The following is a 20624-nucleotide window of genomic DNA, read 5'->3' as shown; positions in this document are numbered from 1 at the left end:
CACTTATTTGTATTTATATGCATTTATTAATATTATTATTATTATACTTGCAAGTCTGATTTTTTTTTCCTTTTATTTATTTGTTTATTTATTTTTCAAAACTTATCTGTATACATTAGTGTTTGTATGTATAATTCTAACACTTTCACACTTGGTTTGGCAACGTCAAAGTCTGTTTCCCATGCTAATGGAAACGTGGGGCGGTGGGGTTGTCCAACAGGCAGAGTTAATAACTGAGTAGAGGCGTGAGCGCGCGGCGCGGCCCCGCGCTGTCCATCCATCCATCCGTCCGGGGTGAGTGAGTGAGTGAGTGAGTGAGTGAGTGAGGAAGATGACGGCCCGCTCCATCTGCTCTCTGTCCAGAGCGCTGAAGGCCGTGTGGAGCGACCGGCTGGCTCTCTCTGCCGCTGCCAGGGTAGGACAGGCTCCAGGTTTATTATCACAGCGGTGTACAGGCTTTGTTTTGTGTTTTGTTTTATCTTGGCTGATTTATTCCGCGACTGAGTGAGTCTGGCTAACTGTTAAGCTGATTAGTTGGCTAACTGAGCTAGCGGGCTGCTGCTTTTATGCCGCTGTCCTTTCAGCACCACAACTCAAGGTCGGTTTGCTGTCAACTTCATTCTCCACACAGCAAATTAACTTGAACGGCAGGCACTTGCTCCCGAGTCAAGCGAGAATAAGGCTGCAAATGTAGGCCTTTAGTGTAAGCCTTCCCCGCAGAGACATTTAATTATTCAGAGGCTAACCCTACACGGTCTAATGGTTGCCATAGTTACCAACTTCTGGACTGTAACAGCACTGAAGTTTAGAGGGATCCTACTCGAATATCACCTGAAAGAGTCATGACACTACTGCAGGTCATTTTGTTTTACCAAGAGAAACTATAATGTACTAATACAGGACATTTAAAAAATACAAACTTTTAATCATCCTATTACCTGTGGGGTCAATATGATCCCATTCTGTGTTTTACATATCTAAATACACGATTAACATTGATCTTTGCTTCTTATTTTATGACTTTTTGTAATTAAATTTTAGCACACATCTGTGTTTCTCTTGGGTCAATTTGACCCCAGGCTGTTTTCGCTGTATAAAACATACCCTATAAGAAATATGAACATTTTACGCACATTTGCTTTAGTTGTTTTGGATGATATTGAGGAACTACAGCACACCATTTGTAATAATCCGCCTCAGGGCCCTCACCTAACATACCCACACCTGTAGCAGTGTGAGAACCAGTCGAGGTCTTTTGACATTTGGGAGGGAAAAACATGATTCCCACAAGAACTGTGAGGCTATGTTTTATTTATAGGGCTATTTAGGTCATCAAGAAGACACATGAAGTACCACACACATAAACTTGGGTAACCAATTTTATCATGATAATTTCTGGAGGTTTAAATGACTGGGGTCAAATTAACCCTGGATGATTGAAAAATGCTTGTAAATTTGAAGGTAACAGTAGGGGTAAGTACAATATAATTCATATGGGAATGTTAGATGAAAACACTAAAAACACATTACTGATTATAACAATGCAACTTTAGGAATATAAAAGTAACATATTAATTTTTTTATTCACCTGCTGATTTATAACTTATTGAGCTCAACTGAATCTATAATTTCTCTTTCTCTACATCAACAGGTACATGGTGCAGCCTCATGTAATCAGAGGCACAAGTCCACCTACACGGTGAGTTATCCAGGACACAAATGCAGACAAAAGATGCTGTTTATTCTAATGTAGTTATAATATGACTGTCAGCTCAAGAGCTCAGTCAGCGCAGCCACACTATAGGTTTATCTTGTGACCCTCCTATCCTGACAAACCTACCAAACTTACCATTCCCTAGCTTGCCAGAAAATGGAGAGTAAACATATGATGTCTTTGCTGTATATCTGTATATCTGTATCTGTTTCTTTTCATCAGTGCCGTCAGGAGCCTGCTGGTCTCTGTGTGTTGTCCCCTCCTCGTTCTCCCATTAACCCTCCCTGTTTTCTCTCCTGCATTCTGTGTCCCACCTTCCTCCGTCCACCCACACCCAGAGCATCGTGAGTATGGTTGCTTGCAGACTCATGGAGATACACATTTTATTTGTATGCAAATTCACAGTGGTGTAGCATAAGTATTAGGATTTAGTCGCTGAATAGCCAGCAGAAATGTTAGTTCAGTTTCCTCTCCTAGAGCTTAGACTACTTGCAGTAGTTTGTAAGAGATGAATATTAGGAGGATGATAGCTTTGTGTGCGTGTGTGTGTGTGTGTGTGTGCATGTGTGTGTGTGTGTGTGTGTGCATTGCAGCCTCCACCTGCACGGTATGGAGGCCGGCACACTGTCACTCTGATTCCTGGAGACGGCATCGGGCCTGAGCTCGCCAACCACGTGCGAGAGCTATTCCGGTGAGAATACACACACCCTGCGCGCTCTCTCACACATTCACATACACAGTGTTTGAACAGACACAGTCTCACACCCCCGTTCACTCTATTCCCAGGTTCTGTTGTGTCCCAGTGGATTTCGAGGTGGCCAATGTGGACTCCAGTTTGGCCTCAGAAGATGATATCAACAACGCCATTATGGCTATCAGACGCAACGGAGTCGCCCTCAAAGGTAAGTGTTCACCTGTATGTGATGTAATCAGTCAGAAATAACGTATGCTACAATTGTCTGCAAGGATGTCAACCTGTAGCTCTGCAATCACTGGGTAAATGATATTCATTGCAGGGGGGTTAATGAAAGGATTTTCTGCTTGTTTCCTCCAGGTAACATTGAGACCAATCACAACTTGCCACCCTCCTATAAGTCAAGGAACAACCTGCTGCGGTGAGTCTGTCACCTGTCACTTCTGACATTTGACTTCTTTTATACTCAGTCCTGCTTCTCATCCAGCCCTCTTTCAAAAATACACCCTTCTTCCCCTCATCTTATTCTCTCTCTCTCTGTCTCTGTCCATCTCTCTGTCTTTCTCTCTATCCCCAGCACCACTCTGGACCTGTATGCCAACGTGATGCACTGCCAGTCTCTCCCGGGGGTGAGGACACGCCACAAAAACATCGACATCTTGATTATCAGGGAGAACACTGAGGGAGAATACAGCAGCCTGGAGCACGAGGTGTGCAAGTTTGGGAAGGGGTATCTGGTTCATAATCACTTTTGCAGTGGGACAGCCCTGCCTGAATGATAAAGAAACCTATACTCCCCTCCCTTCCCCTTTTCTTTCTTTCTCTCTCTCTCTCTCTGCAGAATGTACCGGGAGTCGTTGAATGTCTTAAGATCATCACCAGGCCCAAATCTTTGCGCATCGCTGACTACGCTTTCAGAACGGCTCGGGAGAGAGGACGCCGCCGAGTCACCGCTGTACACAAAGCTAACATCATGTCAGTTTCTGTCAACTCAAAGTCCCTGACTCTGTGTTTGTGTGTGTTTGTGCTTCTCTGCAAAACACCCAGTAACAAATTATTGTATGTGTGTGTGTGTGTGTGTGTGTGTGTGTGTGTGTGTGTGTTTGTGGGGAACAGGAAGCTGGCTGACGGACTCTTCCTGGAGTGCTGTAAGGAGGTTGCCAGTGGTTACCCTGAAATCGCCTTTGATAGCATGATTGTGGATAACACCACCATGCAGGTAGCTACGGTGCAGCCACTTTGACATATTATCACAGATCTTGTCAGTATGTGGTGTTAAATCATCAGCATCATCACTTTTCTCGCATTTCTCTTTAAAGATACTATATTAAATCAGGAATATACAGTACAGGCCAAAAGTTTGGACACACCTTCTCATTCAATGCGTTTTCTTTATTTTCATAACTATTTACATTGTAGATTCTCACTGAAGGCATCAAAACTATGAATGAACACATGTGGAGTTATGTACTTAACAAAAAAAGGTGAAATAAATGAAAACATGTTTTATATTCTAGTTTCTTCAAAATAGCCACCCTTTGCTCTGATTACTGCTTTGCACACTCTTGGCATTCTCTCGATGAGCTTCAAGAGGTAGTCACCTGAAATGGTTTTCCAACAGTCTTGAAGGAGTTCCCAGAGGTGTTTAGCACTTGTTGGCCCCTTTGCCTTCACTCTGCGGTCCAGCTCACCCCAAACCATCTGGATTGGGTTCAGGTCCGGTGACTGTGGAGGCCAGGTCATCTGCCGCAGCACTCCATCACTCTCCTTCTTGGTCAAATAGCCCTTACAAAGCCTGGAGGTGTGTTTGGGGTCATTGTCCTGTTGAAAAATAAATGATCGTCCAACTAAACGCAAACCGGATGGGATGGCATGTCGCTGCAGGATGCTGTGGTAGCCATGCTGGTTCAGTGTGCCTTCAATTTTGAATAAATCCCCAACAGTGTCACCAGCAAAACACCCCCACACCATCACACCTCCTCCTCCATGCTTCACAGTGGGAACCAGGCATGTGGAATCCATCCGTTCACCTTTTCTGCGTCTCACAAAGACACGGCGGTTGGAACCAAAGATCTCAAATTTGGACTCATCAGACCAAAGCACAGATTTCCACTGGTCTAATGTCCATTCCTTGTGTTTCTTGGCCCAAACAAATCTCTTCTGCTTGTTGCCTCTCTTTAGCAGTGGTTTCCTAGCAGCTATTTGACCATGAAGGCCTGATTCGCGCAGTCTCCTCTTAACAGTTGTTCTAGAGATGGGTCTGCTGCTAGAACTCTGTGTGGCATTTATCTGGTCTCTGATCTGAGCTGCTGTTAACTTGCGATTTCTGAGGCTGGTGACTCAGATGAACTTGTCCTCAGAAGCAGAGGTGACTATTGGTCTTCCTTTCCTGGGTCGGTCCTCATGTGTGCCAGTTTCGTTGTAGCGCTTGATGGTTTTTGCGACTCCACTTGGGGACACATTTAAAGTTTTTGCAATTTTCCGGACTGACTGACCTTCATTTCTTAAAGTAATGATGGCCACTCGTTTTTCTTTAGTTAGCTGATTGGTTCTTGCTATAATATGAATTTTAACAGTTGTCCAATAGGGCTGTCAGCTGTGTAGTAACCTGACTTCTGCACAACACAACTGATGGTCCCGACCCCATTGATAAAGCAAGAAATTCCACTAATTAACCCTGATAAGGCACACCTGTGAAGTGAAAACCATTTCAGGTGACGACCTCTTGAAGCTCATCGAGAGAATGCCAAGAGTGCGCAAAGCAGTAATCAGAGCAAAGGGTGGCTATTTTGAGGAAACTAGAATATAAAACATGTTTTCAGTTATTTCACCTTTTTTTGTTAAGTACATAACTCCACATGTGTTCATTCATAGTTTTGATGCCTTCAGTGAGAATCTACAATGTAAATAGTCATGAAAATAAAGAAAACGCATTGAATGAGAAGGTGTGTCCAAACTTTTGGCCTGTACTTTATACATCTTTTTAATTCTAAAACCCAAATTAGAGTCTGGTGGAGACATTAGAAGACTGTGTATTGGGCGTGTATCATGTATGTATTATGGTAACATACTGGTACTGCTGGTTCTATTTAGTAGGAGCCAGGCCCACAACCCATGTTTTCCCCGATCCATAGCTGAAGAAACTTCGAACAAACTGCAAGCTGTTTGTGTGTGTGTGTGTGTGTGTGTGTGTGTGTGTGTGTGTGTGTGTGTGTGTGTGTGTGTCTGTGTGTGTCAGCTGGTTTCCAGGCCCCAGCAGTTCGATGTGATGGTCATGCCCAACCTGTACGGGAACGTGGTAAGCAACGTGTGTGCTGGCTTGGTTGGAGGGCCGGGCCTGGTACCCGGAGCCAACTACGGAGAGGACTACGCGTTGTTTGAGACGGTGAGGGGCTTCACGCTGTGTGCTCATGATTATAAGGAAATGAAAGGGAGTGAGGGATGAGGGAGTGTGTGAGACGAGGGAGAGGAGACACTTGAGAGAGAAAGAGAGAAGCACAGGAATCCTACAGCAAAAAAGAACTGGGAAATAACCTCTTTTACAACAAACCAAGTGTTGCATGTCAAGCTTGGCTGCTGATAGCGTTGATCATGGAAATTGTGCTATATGTCATGGAAGAGACAAAATGTGTAGGAACTGTGAAGGAGGGGCATAGGAAGTTATTCATACACAAGAAAGGCTCAGATGAGATAGATGGTGAGGAAACGTATTGAACAAGAATAAACTGATACATTCCAGAAAACCAGGGCATTAAATGTACGACATAAATACATCAAGGATCAAAAAACCCTTTACACGTGTGCAGTGTCCAACCACTGAAGCCTCTAGTATCAGATTTTGCCAAATAACATCTTTTGAAGGTGGTGTTACAGCAAACCAGACCTGTAGTGAGACTGTAAAAAAATCAGATGTAAAAACCACCAGATGTCTATAAGTTTTTTTTTTTTTTTTTTTTTTTCATTTTCATTTGATCTCCATTTGATTTATACATTTTCTGTGTGTCACCGTGTGCAGGGCACCAGGAACACAGGGAAGAGCATTGCCAACCGCAACATCGCAAATCCCACGGCCATGCTGCTGGCCTCCTGTCTGCTGCTGGACCACCTGAAGCTCCACGCCTACGCCAGCATGATCCGCAGAGCCATCATCTCCACCGTCACAGAGGCGCGGGTACGCCCCTGCTTCTGTTTTGTGTTGGTTTTTTGTAATTGTCTGCTGGTCGATCAGTTTCCCACCTACGGCTGTGTAAAAGCCAACCATGTTTGACACAGAGCGTTTGCTCCTTTATTTTTATGCATTTGGCCCAGTAAGAAAAATGCCATTCAAAGTCATGTGGCACCATGGTGCAGTGTGTTAGGAGTGACACTGACTAGACCAAACCAACGAAAGCAGAAAACGACCCCATACCAGAGTTTTGTGACTATAACCTAGGGCATATTGGACAGATTTATTTTGACACCCGCTTCACTGCCAGACTCTCTCACCTAGCAGAGGGAGATGGTCCAAAAGCTCTGTTCAATAAATGAGGTACTTATGAGTCCATGTGACTTTTGTTCACAAGTCATGGTTCATTTGGTTAATTGGAGGCTGTCAAAATAAACAAACTAAATACAGAAATTCAACAAAAGTGAACTTCTCTGGTTGTTATGGTATGGTTCAAACCAAAAAAAAAAAAAAAACAAAACTGCACACTAACATGCACCCTAAAATGACAGTACCAATAACAGTAACTTCTTAACTTCTGATGTAGGAAAAAGGTGCCAAATATTTGATATATTAGTTTTGATTCCAAATCCAAAAGCAAACATGACAAAATATTGACAAACCTCAATCTCAGTGATCTGGAGCTTCCTTTTAGTCCAGTTTGAGAATTCCTAACTTGACCCCATCCACAAAGTGCAACACATCCATTAGACCACTAAATCATACGCTGAAAGAAGACAGGAGCAGAAAAATGAAATATATAGAGTTATGCATAAATAGAGAACATAGGTCCAATGATCTGACAGCCCAGTTGATGGTGATATATCCCATATGGAATACATGATGCTCTGCTCAGACCGCCTTTGAATCCTCATGTTTTCTTCTCCATGTTTCCTCTCTTCTGTGCTCCAGCTGCACACGGCTGACCTGGGAGGCCAAGGCTCCACCTCTGAAGTGGTCCAGTCCATCATGAAAGCCATCCAGAGCACTGGGCCCATGACTCTGAGCATCTAGATCACACACACACACACACTCACAGGCACACACAGGCACACAGCAGAGACAAGCATGTGAAATTATTCTACCTCTCTTTAACAGCTTTCCTATGCAATTTCATACCATTTAAAAAAACACGTGATTTGATAGTAATCATGTATAAACAAATATCTATGCAACAGTTTTTAAATTCTTCATAGGGTTTGATAGTCCTAAAATTGCTGCGACCAGTTAAGCATAGACATGAGAAATGATCATATTGAGATGCACCTTATATAGATTATGTTCCTGAGTTTCCCAAGTTTTTAAAGTTGCTGTTTGAGGGAGTGTTTTTGCATCTGTTCCTTGGCTGTGTGCCCTTGAGTGTGTGTCTGTCTTAAATTGTCAATCCTCAAGGCAGGATGCGTCTGCCGGCATATTGCACCCGCTTGTCTTTCAGTCAGTCCTTTTGATATTTATTAGTTTGTTTCATCTTTATTAATTTATTATAACCTCAAAACACATGTATTCGTCCACCCTGAATGTATTGAAATGTAAATGATCTTTGACAGTCACAGCTGTACGACTGTTGAATGTACTGGACCAAGCTTAACGTAGCGTTCAGGACTCTTAACCTTTACCTCCAATAAAAAACGTTTTCCCATATGTAACTCATTCCTTTGTTTCTAGGACACACACACACACACACGCACATACACACACATTCATGTACGTGCTGTAGTAGCTGAGCTAGACCATCAGGAGGCCACCTTGTCCAGCACATGAGCAAACCACTATCTTTGATGGACAGTGTCCAGCTGAGTAATTCTTTCATAATTTGCTGAATTAGTAGTGAACAGCACAGTGAAGGGGTAGCACTGACTTAACAGTGTGTGCTAGTGAGTGGGGATAGCCCTTTATTTATGCAAGTTTGCACATATTGGATTTCAGCCAGTCAACATGATGGATATTATGCAGTTTGTTTAATCAGATGCTTATTGTATGACAAGTTGTACCACTAGCTGTCCTAGTGGTAATAGTAGCAGTAGTCGTCATGCTGGCTGTAGCAGTGATAGTGAAAGTTGTGGCAGTGGTATTTAGTATTAATAGTACTCCGGTTGTAATAGTAGTAGTGTTAGGACTTGTTCCAGAAATAGCTACAGTAGTTGTATCAGAGGTTACAACAGTGGTGGTGGTGGTAATAGTAGTACTAAAATAGTATTGGTACCAATAATAGAAGCAGAAATCATAGTAGTGATTGTAGTGATCAGGGTAGTATTGCAGTGTAGTAACAGTAGCAGTAATATAGATAATAGTGTAGTATTGCTATTAGTAACAGTGCTAGTAGTAATAGCAATAGGACTTGTAATAGTATTAATAGTTGTAGTTGTATTAGTCATAGTAGCACTGGTAGTAGCAGTACTAGTATGGTAGTAACCATTGCATTGATAGTACTGGTAGTACTGGTAAGTAGTAATACTTGCAGTAAATAATAATTTAATAGTAAAGGATTTGATTTGTAGGGAAACACTGAATATATAAATGTTTGTTTGTTTATTTGTTTTTATTGTTGTCTTTTTTGCATGCAAGAGTCATACTTAAAGATAGTGAATATCAAAAAATACCACATGCAGGCACTTTCAGTCCACTAATATCAGTAATGTCCTTCCGTCACAGTACAGAGCTAAACGTGAGCTACAAGGTAAGATGCACTCAGCACTGCTTACTGTCCAAAACAGCAGAAATGCCGTAACAAGACCATTGGCATAATGCATCTTTAAAGGAATGTGCATAGTTTAAAGTATAGTAATGCATACTGGTCAGATCAGATATTCCAAAACAGATATCAGAAATGTCCTTCATAATAGTATCAAAACAAGGGAAAAAACAGCCTGAAGAAGGAACGGGCTAATGTGGCATAGTTAATAAAATAATATATATATATAATGTTGTATGTTTGTGTAGCATGGCTCAGAACACAGTGACAAAGTGCTTCACAAAACAAACTAATGTTAATGAAATCTTAGAAGAACTGCTCTGATTTGAGAAAGGAAAAAGAGGTATGAGCCTCAGTTGTGTTTTGGCAACACAAGTATGTGTTTCGTGACACCCTGCAGCGTGTGTATGTGTGTGTGTGTTTGCATGTGTGTGTGTATGTGTGTGTGTGTGTGTCTGTATGTTCATGTTTCCGTGTGTGTGCTTAAGGTCACTCAGTGGGCCCCTCGATAATTAGAAGTTACTCCTAATGAGGGAGCGATTGAGGGGAAGCAAACAGATTACTGCACTGTGGGCGTGTGTGTTTCTCTGTGTGTGTGTGTGTGTGTGTGTGTGTGAGAGAGAGAGAGAGAGAGAGAGAGAAAGAGGTGGAATGCCAAAGTGAGCGAGAGAGAAAACTTACTGTGGAGTGGTGAGAAATAAAGGCATGGGGTGTTGCGAGATCTCTTTTTTCATTTCACTCCAACACGTCTATTGCTCGGTCTTACTCTCATCTGTCATAACATCCCCCCCTCTTTCCGTCTCTAACCCCCCACACCCACACACCCACACACACACACGCACACACACACACACACACACACACAATCACCTTGCAAAATGCGAAATCACACGTCCACATACTATGTTAATGTAATTATTGTGTTTGTGTTTGCATGTTGTGTGTGTTTGTGTGTGTGCAGGGTCTTTGATCATTCTGGGATGCTAATGGCTGTTGGCACTGTGTGTGTGTGTGTGTGTGTGTGTGTGTGTGTGTGTGTATGCAGCCTGGCCATGCTGAATGTGGCTGAGGATCAAAGAGGAGCCAACAGCAATATGGCGGATATCTAAACAATCAGCAGGAAATTGCATTAATTCACCGACTCAGTCTCAGCATCACGTCCTTTGATCAACACTCCAGTGTCTCACATGAGTAGCCCTCTTTCTCTCCCTCTTTTTTCTGCCTCCTTCTCTCCCCAATCGATCAAGAGAGGTGAGAGGAGGGAGGGATGAGAGAGAAACGAGAGAGTGAGAGACAGAGAGGAAAGAAGGGAGGAGATGGTGAGACAGGAGTCAGCAGCATGAGCTGGCAGAGGTCACCCTGAACGTAATAAGCGAGAGGGAGAACACACACATACACACACACACACACATACTTGCTCACACACAGCATGGACGCGGCTAGTGTGTACAACAGCAGATCATGTTGTCCTGGCTCCTACAGATGCTTCATGGGACGCTGAGGACGAGGACGAGGTGAGTAAGTTGGCTTCATTTGCCCATACTTTGCTTCTGATCTCTCTGCCTCTCTTCAGAAAGTTAGGCTGAAGCGTGAGAAATGACTTGCCCTGTGTGACCGGTGATGTTAGAGAGGAGCCTGGGAGTGTGAATTAAGCTGTAAAGGAGCATTACACACAGGAATGATCTGTAACCGAGAAGTTTAGCAATGATGGATTTGATCTCGTATGTCACACGGTGCCGTTCTGCTCAAATCTGGAGCTTTATTATGACTAATTAGTGGGTGAAAAGCGAAATTATAAGCAACCAGGAGGTGTCCAGTCTTGTAATTGGATTAACATAGCTGAGCAATGTCAGCAAACAAGGTCTCACAACACTTGACTTCAAAAAGAGTGTCAAAAGACATCATGAGTGCATCTAAGTGGTGGGGCTGAGGGAGTTTTCAAGCCTCTGAGTAATGAGATTGCAGCTACCTGGGATGAACCATCCTGTCTGCTACTTAGTGAGTGTGTGTGTGTGTGTGTGTGTGTGTGTGTGTGTGTGTGTGTGTGTGTGTGTGTGTGTGTGTGTGGGAAAGAGCTCAGTAAGGTAAAGCAGGTCTGAGTGTAGCCCCTGGCTGGACAGCTATGGCTAAGAAAGTAATAAGTTTCTGTCTGCGGACTCTCTGAAATATTTATATCTTCACCGTGCCTCTGAAAGTTTGTATATGAAGGGCTTTGTTCTATTTATATATCTGTTATGAAAAGAAAAATGCTTTCTCAGCATAAAAATAGATTACTTTCAAAATGTTACCAATTATAGGCAGCTAATAGAGGTTTTACAGTCATAATTCTGTCTATTGGTGTTGACAATCATAATAGTTTTGTTTATTGTACCTTATCTGTTGTATTTAAGGGATACTGGTGTTAGTTATTGTGATTAGTGCTTGCCAATCAGTGATTCCCATTTTTTTTTTTTATTATGAAACATATTCATCAGTCATTTCTAGTCTGCTGCTGCTGCTACAGGCCATTTGTGCCACAAAGTGTCCCCTCTGGAAGTGTCTTTGTTCGTGTGCAGACACTCTGTTTCATGGTCATGCTATAGTTAATGGTCGGTTCAAGGGTCAAGTTTGTGCCACCTCTGCTTTAGCCGTCCTTTCTCACCCACACAAACACACACATAGCTGAAGTTAATAGTGTGTGCTCTCCCTCAAGCTTCTGTGAGCACATTAACTGCAAAACAATGAGATCTGCAGCTTGTTTGTAGTCGGCCAAACACTTTTCCAGCTCCACACACACACACACACACACACACACACACACACACACACACACACACACACACAAACACACACACAGCCACGGAGGCATGCAGAGGGGGCCTCTTGTGTGGGACTGTTTACCCACTGCTAAACCAAGCATTAATAGGAAGGTCCTAATAAGGTCACGGCTGTTTGACCAATTTCTGGTGATCAGCATTACAGGCTAACAGGCGGTTAGTAACCCCACCCCCCACCCCCACCCCAAACTCCCACCCACCCAACACACACACACACACACACACACACACACACACACACACACACACACACACACACATACACACATAAACATGGTTCTTCGGAGGTTTAGTAGATGCAGTCACATAAAATAACTCTTTTGTGAATACAAAAATATTACCACTGATGTAGAATGATTTGTTTCCATTTCAGAAAATTGAATAAAATAGAATATTCAATGAATTTATGTGTTTGTTAGCTCTTATTTTATGTGATATGACACATGAGTGACATGCCTGATGAATTCAGAAAGCCTGAGCTCATGTTTGCTCTTCCCAGTATTCAGTTAAAGGATAATGCCTCCCTGCTGTGGGTCCTCTGTCATTCTTGCCCTCAGAAAACCTCACAGAGCACAGTTTGGCATAATGTTTCCAATAGGCGTGTCTTCATCTACAACAAGATTTCATATCACAATATTTTGACAGGAGTAGAGGCGATGGATCAACACAATATTTTTGAAAAATCATGTTCTTTTCTTTTATTTTTGGTACAACATTATTCTATATTTAATATGAGAATTGAACCAGTTTAAATTAAATTGATTTAATTACGTTATTTTAATTTATTTTTTTAAATTTAATTTAGTTTAAGAATTGAGCCAAACTCAAGAAGTTAAATAAAGCAATATGAACCAATTAGTCAGAGACAAATATCAGTATGATCTTTGTCTCTGACTAATTGGTTTAGTAGTTCAGAAACACTGGGGGGGCTAAGATTACCCAAATAACAAAGTTGATATCCTGCCAGACATTTAAGAATGGAAATTGTGGAAAATATTGAATTTTAGCATCATTATTGTGTTATTTGATACAACTGGATATTGATGAAGCCTAATTTCCAGTGCTGAGATTGGTGATTTTTTTTTTTTTTTTTTTTCTGGTTGGTGACTGCCGAAGGCCTCCAGTGCATCTGATTTTGTGGCTGTCTTAAACCACCAAAACCTCATGTTTTTCATCAAGACTGAATGGTAAACTAGGGTGAGGCTGTCTTATTCCTGAAAAGTAGTTCTGTAACTCCTCTCCTCTCCTCCTCCTTATCTCCTTTCAGGCATCATGTCAGTCTCCATGGTAACAGACTCATATCCGTCCAGTGATAGGTCTGTGGTCTCTGTGACCCCGGCGGTTACCAACGTCACAGAACAAGAGCGTGACGCCCTGCTGGCTGTGGCCGAGGTGGTGGTGCTGGCGGTCATCTTGGTGATGGCGTTGCTCGGCAACGGGCTGGTTTTAGTGGTGTTGCTGAGGCGGCGACGACACAACAACCCACTCCACCAGTTCATGCTCAACCTCTGTCTGGCAGACCTGGTGGTGGCACTGTTCCAGGTAACACAGAAACACACACGCACACACACACACACACACACACACACACACACACACACACACACCAATTTAAGCCCATACTTTACAATACTGAAACCCAAGACAGCATTGTTTTATGGCTGCAGCATTATATCAAACAGAAAATATCTAGATGTGCATCATTTGATACACGTTCCCTGATATTCAGCAGGATATATTTGATATCCTTGTAAACATGTCGATCTCCACCAGAATTTAAAATAATAAAGTTCTCCCGGGAGTGTCTCACCGATTTGTTATATCAAAAAATGGTGATTTAGGAAAACAAGACAAATTGATGCTTTTCTTAAAATAGAATTGAGGTGTGTTTCTGATCAGTTCCTGGAAGTCGTAGTTTGCCCTCATTTGCCACTTCATCACTCCCTGCACCTCGCTATAACTGTGGCCCCAAACATGAATCTGAAGCCAGTTCTCCTTCATCTCTTCTCTTTGTTCTTCCTGGAGACTTCAACAAATCCGCTTCAGCTTGTAAATCCCTGGATTAAGACTTGCACCTTTGTCTTTATATTTCAGTAGTTTTCAATACCTTCAGCTGTTGCAATCATTTTGCTTGATTCATTAATTTCAGCTCTCCCTGTGTCTCATTCTTATCTTTCGCCTGTTCTCTGCTGCTGTGACTCAGTCTGACACTTCCTTCCCCTCTTCCTCTTTCAGGTGTTGCCCCAGCTGGTGTGGGATGCCAAGGGCCGGTTTCCTGGCCCCGACTTCCTGTGTCGCCTGGTGAAATATCTCCAGGTCCTCGGGATGTTTGCCTCCTCCTACATGATCGTGGCCATGACACTGGACAGGCACTACGCCATCTGCTGCCCCCTGCAGGCGCACAGCAGCGGGGCCACGCAGCGCTGGAACACGTTCACACTGCTGGCCTGGGGCCTGTCGCTGCTGCTCAGCCTGCCACAGGTGACAGGGCCTCCGTCTGTGGGGCGATTTGATTGGCTGAGGGTTTGATGGGTGTTAAAGTTTAATGTAGTGTGTGTTGCCTTGGGGATTAATAATACAAAACTGTGCAGATGCTGAGAGACAGAGGCTGATGTACACGTTTCCCTTCACACACACACACACCTCTTTGCCCCCAGCAGGTGTTCATCTTCTCTCGTTCGGAAGTGGCCCCCGGGGTGTATGATTGTTGGGGCAACTTTGCTGAGTCCTGGGGCCTCAAGGCCTATGTGACCTGGATGACCCTGGCTGTCTTCATCCTCCCTGTCCTCATCATCACTGTCTGCCAGGTATCTGTGTAGGTTCTCAGTCATCCAGGCCGTGGTTATCCACGCAGGGTTGAACCGAGAGCCACTGGACTATTTGTAGATTCTTGAAGACGTTTCACTTCTCATCCGTCACTTCTTGGATGAGAAGTGAAACGTCTTCAAGAATCTACAAGTAGCCCAGTTGATCTCGGTTCAGCTCTACATGTCTGCCAGGTAGTGAGCACTACACTATAGAATAGAATAGAATGGAGTTGACAAGAATAGATTTAACCAGCACACTAGAATAGAATAGAATAGAATAGAATATGATCAGGACAGTATGGGTTTGGAAATTATAGAAATGTTTGTTAATGTGTATTGTCCATGTTAAAATAAATGGTAATACTTTACAATAAGAGTACAACAATTAACATTAGTTAATGCCGTAATAAACATTAAGTAACAGTTAACTAACCGTTAACTAATGTGTCTAAGAATCATGTACTAATGCTGTTCATGCTAAGGTATTAATTTATATGTTATTTAAGGGTTATTGTAGATATTATTAACATTAGTAAATGCCATAATAATCATTAACTAACAGTTAATTAACCATTACGGCATTAACTAACGTTAATTGTTGTACTTTTATTGTAAAGTGTTACCAGATAAATTAATGAATAAATTGTTAATTTATGGAAGATAAAATGGGATGGTATAAAATAAATACTGAAAAAATGGGAGAACATTTTTCATTGCTCTGTGTAGCCAGTACATTTTAAATGACAGCCTGACATGTATATTTGTGATATAAACTCATCATATTATCATATTACATCATATCCAACTGATGTAAGTCATATGAGGATCAGCTGGAGTCATAAAAGTTAGAATTTTCCCTGCTTTTTTTTCCCCACTGCATCACTGCTCTGCTAACTTTCCCCTCAGGTGAGAATCTTCAAGGAGATCCACAACAACCTGTACCTGAAGTCAGAGCGCCGCCTCTCCCCTGCCTCCCTCCCCGCCTCCAGACGGGACAGCCAGAGAGCAGGAGGAGGAGGAGGAGGCAGAGGGAGGTCCAGCCTCTCCCTGTATCCTCCACCTCCCATCTTCAACAACCATGTGAGTCACAGCGGCTTTGACCCAGGACCCACCTGTCACCACATGGCGATGGGCCCCCTGGGCTCCGGCAGCATGGCTTCACATTGTGATGTTCACGCCTACACCACCGTCCACCCCGGTGAGTTCCACCAAGTAGACTGTGGGCTCCAGTCTGCTTTAAATGGTGGGGGTGCTTTCTATGCACCAAACAACCCAGTCATACATTCCAGCAGCCAGCCACTAACATAGAGGGACATACAGTCTAAAAGGTAATAACAAACTTCAAAGAAAAGTCAGAGATTATTGTTATTGCTCCTATGAAAACAAAACATTTTAAGGGAGGAGTATTGACTGTAGGCCTGCCCCTCATCTACTGGACAAAGGACAGAAACCTATCACCTATTTCTATATTTAAGATGGATTAGATGCGTTCAACACAATTTGGATTCCCAAGACTCCCTGTATGCACACGCACACACATACACAGAAAACCCACACATACACTTGTCAGTGCATAACCGTTAGATGAGATTACAGCCTGCAATGTACTATTTTCAGGCCTACAATTTGAATTTACCATGAAGAGCGTGCAGAACAAAATTGCCAAAGGTTGATGAAGCAAAGACTGTTCAGACACAACTGACAAGGAAACATGGAAAAAGCACAAAATTTGATGATTTTATGCCCCTATCGTTGGAATGATGAGGACCTCAAGTGACCTAAAATGTGGAGGATGTACAGATTTTGATGTTTGATGTTTGCTGCATGGCTCTCATTGTCAGCCAGACTCGGTGAAAAATTTCTAATTACATGTTCCTTCCTTCCATAGTGGACCTTTAAGAACGTGTTGAGTTACACCTTCACAGCAGTCAAGACAAAAGTTAGGACACCTCCTGTTATGTGTGTGTCCCTCTCAGGAGAGGTGCAGCCTGATGTGCTCCCCGGGCCTTTGACGCCTTCTGCTCTCTGCTCCTCAACTCTGGGCAAAACCGCTCCGGCCAAAGCCCCCCCAGCCCGGGGCGGAGAGGTGTCAGCGGCCATGTCCAAGACAGTGAGGATGACGCTGGTCATAGTGATGGTCTATTCACTCTGCTGGGCTCCTTTCTTCAGTGTGCAGCTGTGGGCCGCCTGGGACCCCGACCACCCTCAGAACGGTAGGATGCCATTGACACACACACACACACACACACACACACACACATACAAATCTTTTCAAGCCAAGGGCGTAACCATGGCACAGACACCGGTTTTGAGGACTACACTGACCCTTTGAATTCACATTTACAGGAATAGTCTGTGATTTCTTCAAGATAGTAGCTGCCCCTTCACTTTGTTTTGTTTCGGTAAACTGCTGCCTGTTTACTGACTTTAAACTCACTCACTAATTATAGTTATGCCTTTTCCAGTAGTAGTGAACAGGATAGCATCCAGTGGGGAAAATGTGGGGGTCTCAGTCGAATCGGAATGGCCTGAAATGTGATACTAAATAGGTCCCTAAGTATTGACAAAAAAATTTTTGCTTGAAAATTTCACATATCTTCCATTTACTTCAATGGAGGGTCCAATGGAACCGAACCTCCTAGCAGCTCAGAACAATTTGTTTGAGTTTGTTGGAGTTTCCTCATTGGCTGTTGCTGTTTCAAAATGAAGTGGCCGCAAACAATTTTCTATTTTGTCCTTAGGGGGGCGTTTACGGCAGTTCCACTCATTGACTGCAGCTCATTCCAAATCTATCAATCTATCTATGGCTGCTACACATGAACAGTATTAGTGTAACCAAGAGATTCACTGAAAAAAAATCTCTCTGACCAATCAGTGGTCTGCAGTGTTTTCACCTTTTAGTGTCGGCTGAACCTCGATGGAAGTTTTTCCAGAAAAAAGTACCAGCTACTGTCCACAACTCTTGCTTGATCGAGAACCCAAAAAGGAGAATAGGGTTAAGTTGAGTTGAGCTGTATGATGTGGTGGAAAAGTGGCTAATTTCATATATAAATATAAATCAGCACTATTTAACTGTATAAATAATAATACGTTTAAGAACTACTATCCAGTACAGCCACTGTTCATGGAACCAGGGTCAACACAAATGCTTTTTAAATGTAGTGACAGTCCAGCCATACACTCGGTTCTGACCTAGTCTTGTTTAAAACAAACTTCCTCAAAAGATCATTCCTGCTCAAGATCCACCCGTGTTTGTTGTTTTTCCTCACATCACAGAATGTTGCTTCCTGATTCACGTTTCCCTGAGGAATTTTGGCAAATATTCTGCATTGTGCGTCCCATACAGTCTCTCAGATGTTAGAGCTACCACCCACTCCTGCTTTAATCTCCGCTAACAAGCCTCCCTCTTCTTCATCCCTCTGCTTTTGTACAAACTGCTAAACTGAAGGATAAATTTAGTAACAGTAAACAGCCTTAACTTTTTAATTTCCACTGTGAAGTTTGGATTTAGACCATAAAAACTAACATGATCTGAGAAACAGCGGTGGGAATTTACCAGAGACGGGAACTGGCAGGGACAAGCGATACGATTCCCGAGACTTGGATGCCCTTTTTGATATGCATTCTGTAATTATTGACAATTTGACAATATTTATTTAGTATCTTGAATTATTTCCTCATACCTCCAATAGCAGTTATTATGAGCACAGCAGTAGTTGGCATACAGCAGTGCTCATGTAAAAACTGTAAAAAATCAAAGCAGAATTTACATTGCCATACATGTATCTATATAAACACATGCACCCACTATTCATACACATTTATACATAAACATACGTACATAGTGCACATGCATATTTTTACAAATACGCCCATACACTTACATATACACACACGAATATGCATACTTTTTTAAAAGCCAGAAACAACAATATACAACACAAAAACAAACAAAACCTTCAGCTATAGCAATCAGCCAGATTTCTGTTTTAACATGTATAACTGCAGCATGAAATCTGTTTTTTCTGTCAGTCTTTGGTTCCTGTGATGATAGTTTTGATTCCCACGATGCTACACCAGAGACCCAGAAGTAAATATTTGTTTGAATAGGTCATATGATGAGCTGTTGCATTCCACGCAGGAACATTTTCCCGCCTTGAACAAAATATGTTTAAAATAAGTTTCAATTCAGAGTCAGTATGGCGGTATAAAAATCATCAAGCAAAGGATTGTGTTTTTTTCCCCACTGATTACTTTTACTGATCAACAGTAAGCTCTTATAAAGGTTTTTATAAAACTGTATGTTTCCACCATTGAGCAAAGTGTGGCTTTCATTTTATTCCCTCTGAACTGCAAACATAAGTGTGTAATTTTAATTTCATTATCCAACCTGTTGTATAATGACCAATAAACTTCCTTGTATCCTTGTAATCTCTTCTGAAACTGTGGGAGCTTCCCAACAGAGCCACATAGTCCAGTAATTTTAGGCCAAAATTGAGGTCAAGCTAGGACAAATTGCAAGAGAAGCAAACTCAACTGATTTTGTATCCTCAATTTGTCCTGAGTGAGGGGAAAAAAAAGTCCCAAGGAATCCCATTGGTGGAAAGTTTAGAAAATCACCTATTTATGACCACATATTACCAAAAAACACCCTTTTTAACACACAGGTGAATGGGGTTCAACATTTTACTTTCAGATATCCCTATAAAAATTCCCTATAAAAAAGTTGATTACACACACAAAGACAAGAAAAAAAGTCAATTACAAGTTCTTTGAATTATTCTGTTTACACATGCATATCACACATTCTCTGATTTGATATGCGCTAATAAGGAATATAAGGAATAAATGCCATAACAGATATTTACTATACTATATATATAGTGACCTTGAATTATATAGTAAGCTTTTAATTTTAATTAAAAGGTTACTATATAACAGTGAATTAATTCTTATAGTGATTTCTGAAAGTAAAATTTTGAACCCCTTTCCCCTGTGTGTTAAAAAGGGTGTTTTTTGGTATTACATGGTCATATATAGGTGATTTTCAAAACTTTCCACCAATGGGATTCCTTGGGACTTTTTTCCCTCACTCATACTGAGAACAGAAAATCAGTTGAGTTTGCTTCTCTTGCAATTTGTCCTAGATTTTTTCATAAAATGACTGGACTAACAGCCCTCTGCTGATGCTGGGACACCTGGGAATGAAATGCCATACTCAGGAGTGCCACCCTTATCACTTACAGCCTCCTCCTCTATGTGTGTGTGTGTGTCCAGATGCTGTGTTCACCCTGCTGATGCTGCTGGCCAGTTTGAACTCGTGCACCAACCCCTGGATCTACTCTGCCTTCTCCAGCAGCGTCTCTCCGGAGCTCCGCCTGCTGCTGCTCTGTCGCGCACACACACAGCGCCGAGGCTCCATACCAAACGACTCCACAACCACACACACCTCCAACTACTAAACTGAACACACACACACACACACAGACACAGACACACAATCGCAATCACACATGCAAGTGCGCTCAGAAATCCGTGAGCTGTGCACACGCAGCCAACATGAGCAGCACGGACACATGAACTGTCTTCATTTTGTTCTCTGAACTGTCTCTACTGTACTCTGTGTAGAAAACTACTGATGATGCACATGAGAAATAAATCATTTTCAGTAGGTACAACTGGTAGTTTAGATGCAGA

At 42.4% G+C, this 20624-nt stretch overlaps 2 protein-coding genes across 2 annotated transcripts; both read left to right on the top strand.

Annotated features, from left to right (window-relative positions):
* Positions 1-266: 266 nt before the first annotated feature.
* On the top strand, positions 267-8253 carry LOC115362383 (isocitrate dehydrogenase [NAD] subunit gamma, mitochondrial-like). The gene is made up of 12 exons (XM_030056286.1): positions 267-415; positions 1652-1699; positions 2053-2058; positions 2308-2405; positions 2501-2616; positions 2769-2829; positions 2986-3118; positions 3250-3383; positions 3525-3627; positions 5647-5793; positions 6424-6579; positions 7525-8253. The coding sequence occupies exons 1-12, from the start codon at positions 332-334 to the stop codon at positions 7624-7626; spliced, it is 1188 nt and encodes a 395-aa protein (XP_029912146.1). The 5' UTR covers positions 267-331; the 3' UTR covers positions 7627-8253.
* A 1143-nt stretch (positions 8254-9396) lies between these two features.
* On the top strand, positions 9397-20383 carry LOC115361432 (vasopressin V2 receptor-like; the record flags this gene model as incomplete). Its single annotated transcript, XM_030054801.1, has 9 exons — positions 9397-9406; positions 10763-10822; positions 13388-13662; positions 14356-14601; positions 14781-14927; positions 15834-16139; positions 16325-16353; positions 16980-17140; positions 20205-20383. Coding segments are annotated over exons 1-9 (1413 nt in total), but the record flags the coding sequence as incomplete, so codon positions are not given.
* Positions 20384-20624: the final 241 nt, after the last annotated feature.

The sequence above is a fragment of the Myripristis murdjan genome, chromosome 7, assembly GCF_902150065.1.
Source record: "Myripristis murdjan chromosome 7, fMyrMur1.1, whole genome shotgun sequence".
In the NCBI taxonomy this organism is placed as follows: Eukaryota; Metazoa; Chordata; class Actinopteri; order Holocentriformes; family Holocentridae; genus Myripristis; species Myripristis murdjan.
The sequence above is the reverse complement of the archived record's forward strand: the minus strand, read 5'-3'. Positions and strand labels throughout refer to the sequence as shown.

What these genes read in the sequence shown, in the direction of transcription:
- LOC115362383 (XM_030056286.1), top strand. Translation starts at nt 332, where the DNA reads ATGACGGCCCGCTCCATCTGCTCTCTGTCCAGAGCGCTGAAGGCCGTG. An exon ending in CACGTGCGAGAGCTATTCCG is followed by an intron (nt 2,406 to 2,500) that starts GTGAGAATACAC and finishes CTCTATTCCCAG; the next exon opens with GTTCTGTTGTGTCCCAGTGG. An exon ending in GTACACAAAGCTAACATCAT is followed by an intron (nt 3,384 to 3,524) that starts GTCAGTTTCTGT and finishes TGTGGGGAACAG; the next exon opens with GAAGCTGGCTGACGGACTCT.